The following is a 12,987-nucleotide window of genomic DNA, read 5'->3' as shown; positions in this document are numbered from 1 at the left end:
ATACACTCAAAACATTTTCACAATCCTAAGACCACTTCTAAATATAAGAGAGCTGTGTAAATTTAAATAAGTTTGGCCATAACACTTTAGAATTAAGTGATTCATAAAGTTACCCACACAAAAATCTAATTTGGATGACTTCAAAATTAAAACAAATCTAAGCCACGGAGAGAAGCCACATTAAATCTGTCAACTGTGGGCAGATTTATATTAGAGGTAAAAATAATATAATTTTATACACTGCTTTAAAATTAACGTAATAAAATCAGGATTATCTAGTTAACAAGCTCTGTACAAAAAGTCTCGCCTTGCATACTTTCCAATGGCCTACTTTTTTGTACTACACATAACCCTAATTATTTTTTAATCTGGTTTAAATCTTGAAGAAGTCCTTTCTCCTTGTTTTATTCACTGCCAAAAGGCCAGCACACCACATCAGATCACCCTGGGACAAAAGCACAAATGCCTAAATGTTCAGCATAGTAATTCTTGGAACCCAGCTTTATTATTCAGACAAAAACACAAGTTGCTAAAACTGATGACAGGACAAACAAAAAGTAAGATGACAAAGGGAAAGGCTGTAGCCATGAAAATCAGTTGATGCCCACCTGCTCCACCTCAAAAATCCTTTTTATATTCCAACACTTCTAGGCAAGATAAGTGCAGGTAAGGGAGAAATAAAAGCTCTAAGTCTGAACTGAAAGCTCAGAAGTACACATGAAGCTTTTTAAAGTCTGAGGTTACCCACATATGGTTCTAAAATATCTACTTCAAAAAGAAGTAGTGTTTGTGTCAAGGCTCCAAACTGATCTGGAATTGCCATCACCAAAACCACTGGGAAACTGGTCAAGGTTTCTCAAGCAAAGATAAAGGAAAGGCAGAGAAGGAGGCTTACAATGCAGGAAAGGCTACAACTGAAATCCAAGGCTGACTTTGGAATCGAGTTTAAGTGACAAGACAAAAAACTGGACTAGGGAGTTAGCCAAAAATGCTAGAACAAATAACTCACAGTGTTAAGCATAGCTTCAGCATTAGTATATTTTTAACAGCCACATATGTGGATGGATACACAAAAGCTACTAAGAACCTAATGCCAGCATGCACCATCTAAAAGAGGGTTAATTCTTACCTTTTCATTCTAACATACAGCAGGATTCCAAACAGACAACAGGAACAAAACATACAAAGCAAGCATTAGGGACAGATACAGGTCTCATACTATTTTACAATAATTTAATCAAGACATAAACATCTTAGGGGATGAAAAAGCAAAAAAAAAAGAACTGCTATTAGAACCTCATCAGATCTAAAGTACAAAGTAAGCCCCACTTATGGAGTGGTCAGCGCCCTATTAAAAAAAAAAAAGTAAATGCATGTAACTCAAAGAACAGTCTTTCTCTGAGTCCTCCTTACTACTGCCTTCTAAAAGTAAGTGGAGAAAACAAAAATTTCCACTTTAGAATGCTGTAAGAAAGGGAGGAAAGGAGAGAATTAACAAAGCCAGAGACTTCCATCACCGAAGTCAACAGCCTAAAATGAACAGTGGGGACCCTGTATTCGGTAAAAGTTAATGTCAGTCTGCAGTTTTCACCTTTAAAAAAAAAAAAATGAAATCACCTGCCTAAAAGTAATAAATAAACCACACAAACACATTCCTGTTTATAATCTGACCGCAGGTTACATTTTCTGACTTTAATGTGAAAACAGCAGACAAAGCACATGAGAAATTGGTGTGTCTGCCGACAATGAGTGAAGATTTCTATTATAAAAGGTAAAAAACATTGTACTATTGCCCAGTTCTTATATGCCTAAACCTGGCTTCCAGCCCTAAACACAGTGGGGCTGGTTAAGTCCTTTATTCAGCTCCATAGCTTCCTTTCAAAAGAAAATTTATAAGTGAGAACATCATGTACTTTTCAGGAAAGTCTTTTTCAGAAAAGACTTAGGCATATCGAATGGCACCTACCTTTCTGAAATGTGCAAGCATGTCTGGGCTTCGCTCACACATTTCTGTGAGGAGGACTACAGATGTGTGAAGGACACCTGAAAGAAAAGAGCAAATGAAAACTAAAAATGAGGCTGTATTTATTAGTCAACTTTGTAGAACAGGACTTTGAGATCTGAAGGTCACTTTCAAAAGGATAGTTACTACTTTTGTTTTCTAATCTCCCAAAGAATCTAAGCATTAAGGTGAATACAAAGGAGGTATTTAATAGATGCTTAATAGTTAAGTCAGTCAAATTACAATATTTTAAACAATTATCTGACCAAAATAATTGCTTTCTAAAATATGACAACCAGTCCAGACAGCCAGCGTGGCTCAGTGGTTGACTGTCGATCTATGAACCAGAAGGTCACAGTTCAATTCCAGTCAGGGCACATGCCCAGGTTGCGGGCTCGATCCCCAGTGTGGGGCATGCAGGAGGCAGCTGATCAATGATTTTCTCTCATCGTTGATGTTTCTCTCTCTCTCCCCCTCTCCCTTCCTCCATGAAATTAATAAAAATATATTTTAAAAATTAAATAAAAAAGACAACCAGTACATGTGTCTCTCCATCTGAGAACACACATAAAGACATGCTCACAGTCAATATAAGCTAGGTATCATCTGCTCCATACTTAATATGCTCTTAGCTGAGTTCTGATAGACAATTCAAGAAGCAAACATCTTAATGAGAAGTTAAATTTCCAGATAAAATAAATCAGAACTTGAAGGTACAGTCATTGTGGATGACAAAATGAACTTGCTTGCTCCAGAATGACTGAAAAGAATCACACAATAGTTTCCACTAATAATAAGTGCCCTAAACATTCATTTGTTCATTTTTTAGCCTTCTAGTTTTAGGATTGAATTAATCAAATTAAATACACCCTACCATTTTTTTCTCTTTGCATTCAGGACACATGCATTTTCTTTACTCAAAACTTGCTTCACTGACTTCCAAATAACAATAAAATGTTTGGGAAACAATAGTTACATATTAATTCCTCTTAACTTTTATATAAACATATCTGTGTACGCATTACAAATTCCTGTTACAAGTACCCTAAAAGGATTTTCACAAATCTTATACTCTTACCACAAAACAATAAAGAAATAGTTTTTTTTCCCTCTAATATAAAATAGCCAGGAAATCAAAGAATTTTACACATGAAAATTGAGGGTAGGATCATTTGTATATTACAATGAATATTAGTAACTTAATACAGTACTTTTAGTATAATAAAAGAGGACCAGAAATGAAAAACAAATTTACTATGAAGAAATTAATCTCTAATTGTAAAACTAGGAAATGAGAGTGGAAGAGAGATTGGGCTGATCAGCCCTTCCTGGAAAAGTGTCCAGCACAGCAGAAAGGCAACTCCACTGCACTGAGACAGAAGGCCAACACTGCCCAAAGCTTTTTCTCTTTCCCCTTCTCCATCAGTACTTTACCAAATGCACCCAAATCACATTACCATGGTTCTTTTCATTCAGTAAGTTTTTTGTTGCTGGTAAAAACATCTCCATAAGTTCAGGAACCTTCCTGATGACATGAACAGCACACAGTGCTGCCTATAAAAAAAATTAAAAAGACAAAAGATTTATTTCGATTAAGACAGGGCAACCAATCTTATAAAGAACAACGACAAAAAAACCCTTAACAACTAGTACACCTACTAGAAAAATAAAGAAGAAAAAAGGTATCAGATTTATTAACAGGTTAGGGCTTTCTAATTTATATGTACTATTGCATCAATGAGAACTTCTAGCTCACCTGTCCCTCTATTCATATATTGCAAAATAAGTAGATAAAAACTTTCTAAACTAGACCATGGTTAACATGAATTTACCAAGCAAGTTAAACGTAACTTATGTGGACTTTCAAAGTAAAAAATAAAGTCTTCCATCTATGATAATCATTCCTGAGTAAGATGACCAAACAAGGATTTTATAAAAACATCATGCAACTGAAAGATATATACTGCAGATTCTTGAAATCTGCTGTTACTTCTCATAATACCTATATCTTCCTCAAGTCACTCTCTCCTGACTGACATCAAGAAAATCATTTGAAAGATATTTAGCTAATCTCTCCTGCAGAAAAGATGGTCATAGCTTGCTCGCTGGAATGAAAGATACTTTCAGAGACTGATTTTGGTTACGCTATAAACTAACCATATTTGTTGAAGTAGAATACTATGTAAGTTTAGATATATTAACAAGATATATTAACAATTCTTCCCATGAGAAAAAAGATTTTCCCCCCTAATTTGCAGGAATGTACTATTTAAGGAAATAATATACTTTCTGAACAAGAGCAACCCACACATTCTTTAAGAGAAAGGACTGGATTTAGTTTGCAGCCATCATTAACAGTGTATGATCCTGGAAAACAGTTTAGGCCTTTCAACACCTCTGCCTCACACCATTAATATAGAAAGGCACAGTAGTGTGTCTTCACTTCTTGGAGTTCTACATTTTATAACCTTTATTTATGAAGGTTTTAGGGTTCGAACACAAAAAGTAACAATAAAATGTTTACATCAACAAATAAAAGCTGAGCATTGTTATCCATTACTACTCCATTTAGACATACCAATTTTAGAAAGTGTGTTCTTTATCATTCCCTAATAATTATCTAGGTCCCAATAGAAGTGCACTTCCACAGATTTAAAGGCACTAGGACAAAGGCATGGGCACTAATTATTAGGATGGAAGTAAATTTATAAATATTGATTCATTATCACTTTAATACTGTTTAGAATCAGGTAATTTAGGAAGCAAATATGCCATCTAGGATATCCAGTTACGGTTGCTTTATAAATCATTTCCCTGAAAAAGAGGAATTAAAAGAATTAAAGTGTTCACAATCACTTATCAACTGGAGAGTTAAGTAGTAACAAAACAAAAAACAACCCTCCAAAATCAATATAAAAATAGATTTTGATTTATAAACACCTGATTCATATATAATCATTTAAAATACATCTATTGCACAGAGAAAGACATGTTACATATTAACATCAGAGGTTTCAAAGTGAATAATCTGCTTTCTCATTTCCATAATACTCCCCAACATTAACACAGACATTTGGTTTTATTAACAGTTACCTTTTTTCTTAAGTAAGAGTTGGAGGTTTTCAGGAGTTTCTCTACCTCTCCTGCAAGATCTCTGCACATTTCTGAGGAGCCCATACAGCCGAGGGTACAAAGTGCTAGCCCCTGTACATACTGCGTGCTATGATTAAGATCACTGCAAAAGAAAGAAAAAGGTAGAAATGAACGTGTTGTGTCTGGTGCTCCCCATGAAGAAGCTTCACAGACTAGCCCTGGCCAATGTGGCTCAGTGATTAGAACGTCGGCCCTCATACCAAAGGGTCTCGGGTTCCAGTCCCGGTCAAGGGCACGTATCTGGGTTGCAGGTTCACTCCCTGCCCCCTTTGGGGTGTATGCGGGAGGCAACCAATCAATGTGTGATGTCTCTCTCACATCAATGTTTCTCTCTCTCTTCCCCTCCCTCCCTTCTACACTCTCTGAAAAAGCAATGGAAAAAATATCCTCAGGTGGGAATTAACAACAAAAAGAAGCTTCACAATCTAAAGAGGTAGCTCTGAATAATTCATAATTTCTCCAATAAGGAAAATGATTAATAGGGTTATATCTTGGGAAAAACATTTATTCTAACTTTATTACAAATTACCAATACTGCAGCCCTAGTCGGTTTGGCTCAGTGGATGAGCACTGACCTGCGGACCAAAGAGTCCTGGGTTCGATTCTGGTCTGTACCTTGGTTGCTCAGGTTCCTCCCCAGCCCAGGCCCTGGTCGGGGCTCTTGCAGGAGGCAACCAATCGATGTGTTTCTCTCACATAGATTTCTTCTCTCTGTCTTTCCCTCTCTCTTCTACTCTCCCTGAAAGTCAATGTAAAAATATCCTCAGGTGAGGATTAACAACAACAACAAAAAATTACCAACACTGCAAACTGACTGATAGTCTCTCCTACAGGCTTACAACTTGATGTTTCCAAATACCAAAGCAACAAAAATTAGACATTATCTCTTGGATATTAAAGGCAACCCACTTCAGAAAACTCAGCAACCCACTGACAATAAAAACTGGTAATGATAGAAATATGAAGCACAACTGTATCTTTGAAAGATGTTTAATACGCTCTACAACTAACAAAAATAGTTCAATATATATTAACCAAAACCTTTCCTCCCCGAAAAAGTCAGAAAACACAGGTAAGCCTACCACTTACGAGCAACAACTGATGATATTTGTTACCAATAACCGAGTTTGGAAAATTTGTATTACCACTATGAAGTTGACTTGTCTATCTACCAGTACTTTAACTCGGTGAACCAACTTTTTTCCAAATGCCTTAGGCATGATTAAAAATACCAAACTTTATTGATAGGTTTCAGATTTTACATTGTAACTAACCCTTAAGAAACTACCACTTGTATAGTTTTGGTATACTATAAAAGACTATCCATAGTTATTTGCAAGATTATTAAAGTCATCTTCCTTTTTCTAACTACATTATCTATAAAAGGCTGAATCTTCATATACTTCAATTAAAACATAGCACAAGAGCCCTTGGCTCAGCAGATAAAGCATCGGCCCGCCGACTGAAGGATCGCATGTTCAATTCCAGTCAAGGGCACATACCTGGGTTGCAGGTTTGATCCCCAGCCCCAACTGGGGCACATGCAGGAGGCAACCAATCGATATGTTTCTACCATTGATGTTTCTCTCTGTCTCTCCCCTTCCCTTCCACTCTCTAAAAAAAAACACACACACACACACACAAAAAAAAAAAAACATGGAAAAAATATTCTCGGGTGAGAATTAACAAAAACAAAAAACATATAAGAAATTGAAAACAGGAGCATCTATTAGGCCAGATACTACAGAGATTTTTAAAAACGTAAAATAATGCCATTCTTCTCAGTGAATTGTTTTTGTTATGAAAAATATTTGTTTTTTATTTAAAAATATTGTTTATTTTAACACGTAATGGGTTCATAACTGGTCATTTTAAATAAACTAATAAATGGTTTCAGTCTTTACTGAAGAACAAAGGAAGGAAAAGAAGGCCAAACTGCCCTTTCCACCAATTTGAATACTTTAAGTTAAAATTACTGGTGAAATGAAGCTTACTAACCATGGCTTTACCATTTAAGCTTCCAGTTGCTAAGAATATTTAGTTGACTTTTCATTCATTTTACAATAATTAATTTGCATAATGCAAGTTCTTAAAATATACCATTTTAAGAACTTTTAAGGATTTTTAAGGATTTAATGTCTTAGGAGTTTTCTAGGCCAATGAACAATGGGGTAAACATTCATTAAGAAACATAAAAACTGGTACACTATGATGTCCTATAATACAAAGAGGGGAAAAAGGCACACAAAAAAGCAAACAGAAAAATCCCATTCATTATCATGTTAAAAAAATAAACAAATGACCGAAGTCCTTCAAGAGAACTTAGACTGAAAGTGCCATAACAATTTCCAACTATTAGTAACTCTCTCCTAAATCACTTGGTTTGGCTGGGTCTCATTATAATTAAACACAAAGATTTCTTGTTTGCTTATGTGCCTCATTCTTCAATTTTTACCAAGCTATACTTGAGTTTGGTATTAACTCTCTAATATGAACTTGCTGCAAGGCAGAACTGCCAAATTATCAGCATGTGATTGAAGGCTTGGGTAATAAGGGCAACAGAGCATGAAAGAACAAAAATTTGCTGTCCAGAGTAAATGTATAAAAGAGTCATGCTGAATATCTAGAATGTAACCTCCATGACACCAAGAATCTGTTCCATTTTTTAAATTCTCCATCCCCATAGCTTACAACAGCTCCTGGCATGCAACAGGTATGCAATAAATACTGGCTAAATAAACGAATCAACTTAGTATTTTCATTATTAATATTTATTTCAAGACCAAAAAACTAGATTCTCCCAAAATTAAGTTCACAGACTCAATATATTTACATGATAAATGCAATATTTACAACCAAATCATAATTCTTAGTTTGGAATTTTTCATTGTCCATTGGGAAATTGTTTTTTTAATACATTTTTATTGATTTCAGAGAGGAAGGGAGAAAGAGAGAGAGAGAGAGAGAGAAAGAGAGAGAGAGAGATGGAGAAAGAGAAACATCAGTGATGAGAAAGAATCATTGATCAGCTGCTTCTTGCATGCCCCACACTGGGGATTGAGCCCACAACCCAGGCATGTGCCCTGACTGGGAATCGAACCGTGACCTCATAGGTCGGCGCTTAACCACTGAGCTACGCCAGCTAGGTGTCCATTGGGAAATTTTAAAGTAGAACATTATTTTTCACAGAAAATTGTAAGAGTTCAGTATCTATAAATCTGATCACCTATATCCCCCCAATTCTATTTTACGTCAAATACACAAATACTGCAAATGAAATAGAAATCTAAAAAAGGAGATTAAACAAATGAAAACAATCCAAAAAGTACTTTTAACCAATAGGCCATCAGAACTTCTATGCTTTTCTAACAGAACTTTGTTATAAGAGAAATGCTGGAAAAAACTGCTAAATTCCCTGCTTGGGTCCTCTAATTTCTCCATAATGGCAAGCATTCCTCGGTTTGTAAGCTAAACAAACATGACTGGACTAGTAGATCAGTAAAGCACCCATCCAAAAAAAATGACTTGTACACAAATATTCATAGGGCTACATATAATCCCACACAATGGATATCTTGAATTAGATCACAGACAAGATTTCTATTTTTATTTTTAAGTAGTGTTTATTCAGAATATACACTGGTAATTCTTTAATAAATATAAGATTTCATTATTCATGTTATTCAAAGTCCTGGAACTATAACATAAGAAAGCTCAAATTTACCAATGCCTTTTCTATTCTATGAAGGCCCAAATGTTAGTTCATTGCTAAATTGTGTTCTTATGCCTGAAGATGTATAGCAATACCTTTATTTAATTAAATTATCCCCTACAGAAGTTTAAAGCCTTTGCTAAGTTTCTTTCCATATAAGCTACAGAACCAAAAGCAATTGAAATATATTCTAGAAAGTAAATATAAAACCAGTAAATAGAAGATTTACTGATATCATATTATAGGAAAGACCTAAAATCACAAAGTAGTTCTTAGAAGGAAAGGTTAAGGCTTACTTCTTACTCATGAACACAGATGACAGTGTGGTGATTTTGGGGGAAGAGAGTGGGGGAGGAAGAGAGTATAGGGGGGATAAATGGTGATGAAAAAAAAAAAGAAAAAAAATCCTATATAATAAAAGCCCAGCGACTGAATGGAAGAACGACCAATCGCTACAAAGCGCACTGACCACCAGGGGGCAGACGCTCAGCGCAGGAGCTGCCCCCTGGTGGCCAGTGTGCTCTCACAAGTAGGAGCGCCACTTGGCTGACCAGGATGAGCGACTGCTCCTGCAACGGGCTGATCCCTGCAAGCTATGCCCCCAACCAATGCACGAATCCGTGCACCAGGCATCTAGTATATATATAAAGAGACAATAAAATATGACAAAGCAAAGTAAGATTTAATACCAAATAAATTAATTATATGACTTAAAAAAAAAACTTGGGGGGCGAGGGGGAAGGAGACATATGTAATAATCTTTGTAATACTTTAAGCAATAAAACAAAATTTTAAAAAAAACTTACTTTTTGATACAGTTGGTCATGAGAAGATGGACATCTTGTCTTTCATCTAATAACAGCATTGCCCCTAAGTAGCCAATGCGTTTGTCTGTGAATTTTTGAGAGGCAATAAGCTTGAGGCACTCCAACTGCAAATAAAAAAAAGAAAGAAATTAAGAAATTGCTGCCACAATCAGGAAATGTTTTTAACCCAGATTAAAGTAAATAGATATAACTTGTATCATCAAACCATCTAAATGACAAAGATTTAGGATCTTTGGGTAGCTTGATAGTAATCAAGTCTTGAAACAGATCATCTTGTCAAGGTTCTATGATATTTGCCATCCAAATAATCTGTGAAGCTTAGCTTAGTTCTACAGATTCATACAAAAGTATTATAAGATATTAACACATTGTGGACCAATTTTATTGCTAGCTTTACCCAGTGGCCAGATAAGTTTCTATTGAACAACTACAAAAAATGTTTTACATAAATGTTAAAGGCACGCTTTAAAATTAAATACCCATTGCATTTTGAAGTTATTTATTACATGTTCTTACAAGCTAATATCTTTTTAAAGTATGATATTTTGTAAAGCACTGTGTAATGTGAAGCAAGAATTCTCATGATCCATCCACAATGTGTTAACAAACCTAACTCCTAATTTAATCCCCAGGTTACTAAACGAGTACTTAACTCATTTAAAGACTGGTTCCTATTTTGAATATCAAAAAACTCAAAAACTGGAAATACATCAAAGTGCCAAAAATTGCTGCCCTGCACATCAGGAATGTACAACTGCAGAAGAGACAGACAATAACTAAATTTAATATAATGTTGAAAGTGCTATAGCCCTAGCCTGTTTGGCTCAGTGGATACAACGTCAGCCTGTGGACTGAAGGGTCCCGGGTTCGATTCCTGTCAAGGGCACATGCCCAGGTTGCTTGTTCAATCCCCAGTGAGGGACATGCAGGAGGAAATCAATCGATATGCTCTCTCCTCATTGATGTTTCTATCTCTCCCTCTCTGAAGTCAATAAAAATATATTTTTTTTAAAAAAAGAAAGTGCTACATTTAGAGCTTAAACCAATACTATGGGAGAAGTAAGGGTTTAAGAATCAAATATAGAAAAAGAAAAAAAGCCAGAGGAAAACTCAGTAGTGGAATTAACCTAAAATTTTTATATGCTTTTTTCTTTATATAATTGTTAGAAATACTCAGAGCTTAAGAGTCTTTGTAGTTGAACAGTTTGTCTCTCCTTAGTTTCTCTTTTTTTTTTAATATGTTTTATTGATTTTACAGAGAAGAAGGGAGAGGGATAGAGTTAGAAACATCGATGAGAGAGAAACATCGATCAGCTGCCTCCTGCACGCCCCCTGCTGGGGATGTGCCCGCAACCAAGGTACATGCCCTTGACCGGAATCGAACCTGGGACCCTTCAGTCCGCAGGCTGATGCTCTATCCACTGAGCCAAACCGGTTAGGGCATCTCCTTAGTTTCTCTTGACTGTCACAATCACTATGCTGTATTTTACCATTCCATCTTGACTAACATGGAAAAGGTCAAACATACCGTCTAGAGGAGTGATTTTCAAAGGGTGTACACAGTTAAGACTCTCCAAGAGTTTTTCCAACTATGCTCCCATTTACAATCACCACATTCCCAAAGGAAGGGGCTCAAATGCAGACCCATGTACACAGGAATCTAAGATCCTGTGAGACTACTTCCTGCCTGAATTTGCCTATAAGTTCAAAGGTAAACTTGAGAAAAGAGTTTACAAATAAAATTGTCTCAAGCTGTTTAAAAATTGTTCTCTTAATGTACCTGCATTAAAAACACCTAAAGGCTGCAGAAACTATCATGAGCAAGTCAAAGAAGGGGGGAACCATCAGGATCCAAGACAAAAACTAAAATGTCTTCTGAGATTGACAAAAATTAGGTAATAACCATTTCCTTGCCCTAACTGGTTTGGCTCAGTGGATAGAGCATCAACCTGCGGACTGAAGGGTCCCAGGTTCGATTCCGGTCAAGGGCATGTACCTTGGTTGCGGGCACATCCCCAGTAGGGGTTGTGCAGGAGGCAGCTGATCGATGTTTCTCTCTCATCGATGTTTCTAACTCTCTATCCCTCTCCCTTCCTCTCTGTAAAATATCAATAAAATATATTTTAAAAATAAATAATCATTTCCTTTCTCCTATACATTCAAGTTAAATTTTTAAAAAATTTCTGAAATAGATGAAAAGTCATTTTTACAATGTCAGCAGAAAAATTACTGAAGTGAATGAGAAAAATCAAAAGCTAAAATGTTATTAGAAAAATCTTACTCTTTCAAACTGAAGGTTTTTAAATCTTCCCATTTAGTAAGTCTGAATAAATATTTTAGAAGTGAAAGGAAATGTTCTTAGAATCAGGTATCACTGAAATTTTTATCATCCTTATTGAATCATGCTTCTGGCAAAAAACAGGCATTACACAAATAAATTATCCAAAAATATCTTATTAAGATAAACTAATGAGAAGGGCATTAACATTCCTTTATATTTTTTAGGACCAAGTTTTAAGTTAGTCACATTAAAAGTCATCAGTGACTGGTGAGTAGAATTTGTTGCTTTTGTGATATTTATTTAAAACTTACCTAAAAACTAAACAGCAAAAAGATAAACTAAAATTTAAAAGAATACTAAATTAATTCTTTTTAATGTTCCCAGTGGTACAATGATTTTGCTTTAAGAACAAGAATTTATTTTTTAAAGGTGACAATTTTTAGGGGAAACAAAAGATTATATAGCTGGAAATGGCACTTGAAATACATCCTGTCATGAAAGATTAACCCTGATTACACTTCACACTTAGGTGGAGGTAGCCAGCAATAGTGCTGAGAATGTACCATGTTTTATCAGGAATGTTATCAAAGTTTTCATATGTTGAAAAAGAAAAAGGTTGGAGGGTGGTGCAATGGAATGTGGAAGGGAGGATATCCATTTTGGGGCCACAATCACTAAAACACAACTCAACATTCTGTGTGAGCTACACAAGAAAAATAGTAACCAAGTAAATGTATCCATTCCTTAGGTAACAATCTCAAATTCATCTAGTACTATTACTCCTCACTGAAGGCTCCTTGAAATCCCAGGTGAAACACTGCTAAACCACAAATCTAGCAAATGCTTTAAGACCCCAGTAAACAGCCCAGCTTCTATATTCATATCAGAAAACTTTTGCTTTTACCTGTGAGCAAAGTCAAAAGACAAATGACAAACTTCGAAAAAATATTAATTCACAGTCATGAAATCCTATGTAACAGAATCCTACAAATTGATTTTTTTTTTTAAAAGA

At 35.5% G+C, this 12,987-nt stretch overlaps 1 protein-coding gene across 7 annotated transcripts in view; it reads right to left on the bottom strand.

Annotated features, from left to right (window-relative positions):
- The window catches only part of AP1G1 (adaptor related protein complex 1 gamma 1 subunit), a 78,168-nt gene that overhangs the window by 28,747 nt on the left and 36,434 nt on the right, over nt 1-12,987 (bottom strand). For 4 of the 7 annotated variants that reach the window (XM_006091191.3, XM_023756028.1, XM_023756029.1 and 1 more), the window contains exons 3-7: nt 9,674-9,798; nt 5,096-5,237; nt 3,460-3,556; nt 1,967-2,043; nt 1,130-1,138 (exon numbers count right to left, since the gene is read on the bottom strand). In XM_006091191.3, coding sequence (XP_006091253.1) covers nt 1,130-1,138; nt 1,967-2,043; nt 3,460-3,556; nt 5,096-5,237; nt 9,674-9,798 — 450 coding nt within the window. Of the gene's footprint in view, nt 1-1,129; nt 1,139-1,966; nt 2,044-3,459; nt 3,559-5,095; nt 5,238-9,673; nt 9,799-12,987 lie in introns of those variants that run through there. The other 3 variants (XM_006091192.3, XM_023756030.1, XM_023756031.1) reach the window with 2 other exon arrangements.

Source organism: Myotis lucifugus, unplaced genomic scaffold (genome assembly GCF_000147115.1).
Source record: "Myotis lucifugus unplaced genomic scaffold, Myoluc2.0 scaffold_88, whole genome shotgun sequence".
Classification (NCBI taxonomy): domain Eukaryota; kingdom Metazoa; phylum Chordata; class Mammalia; order Chiroptera; family Vespertilionidae; genus Myotis; species Myotis lucifugus.
The sequence above is the reverse complement of the archived record's forward strand: the minus strand, read 5'-3'. Positions and strand labels throughout refer to the sequence as shown.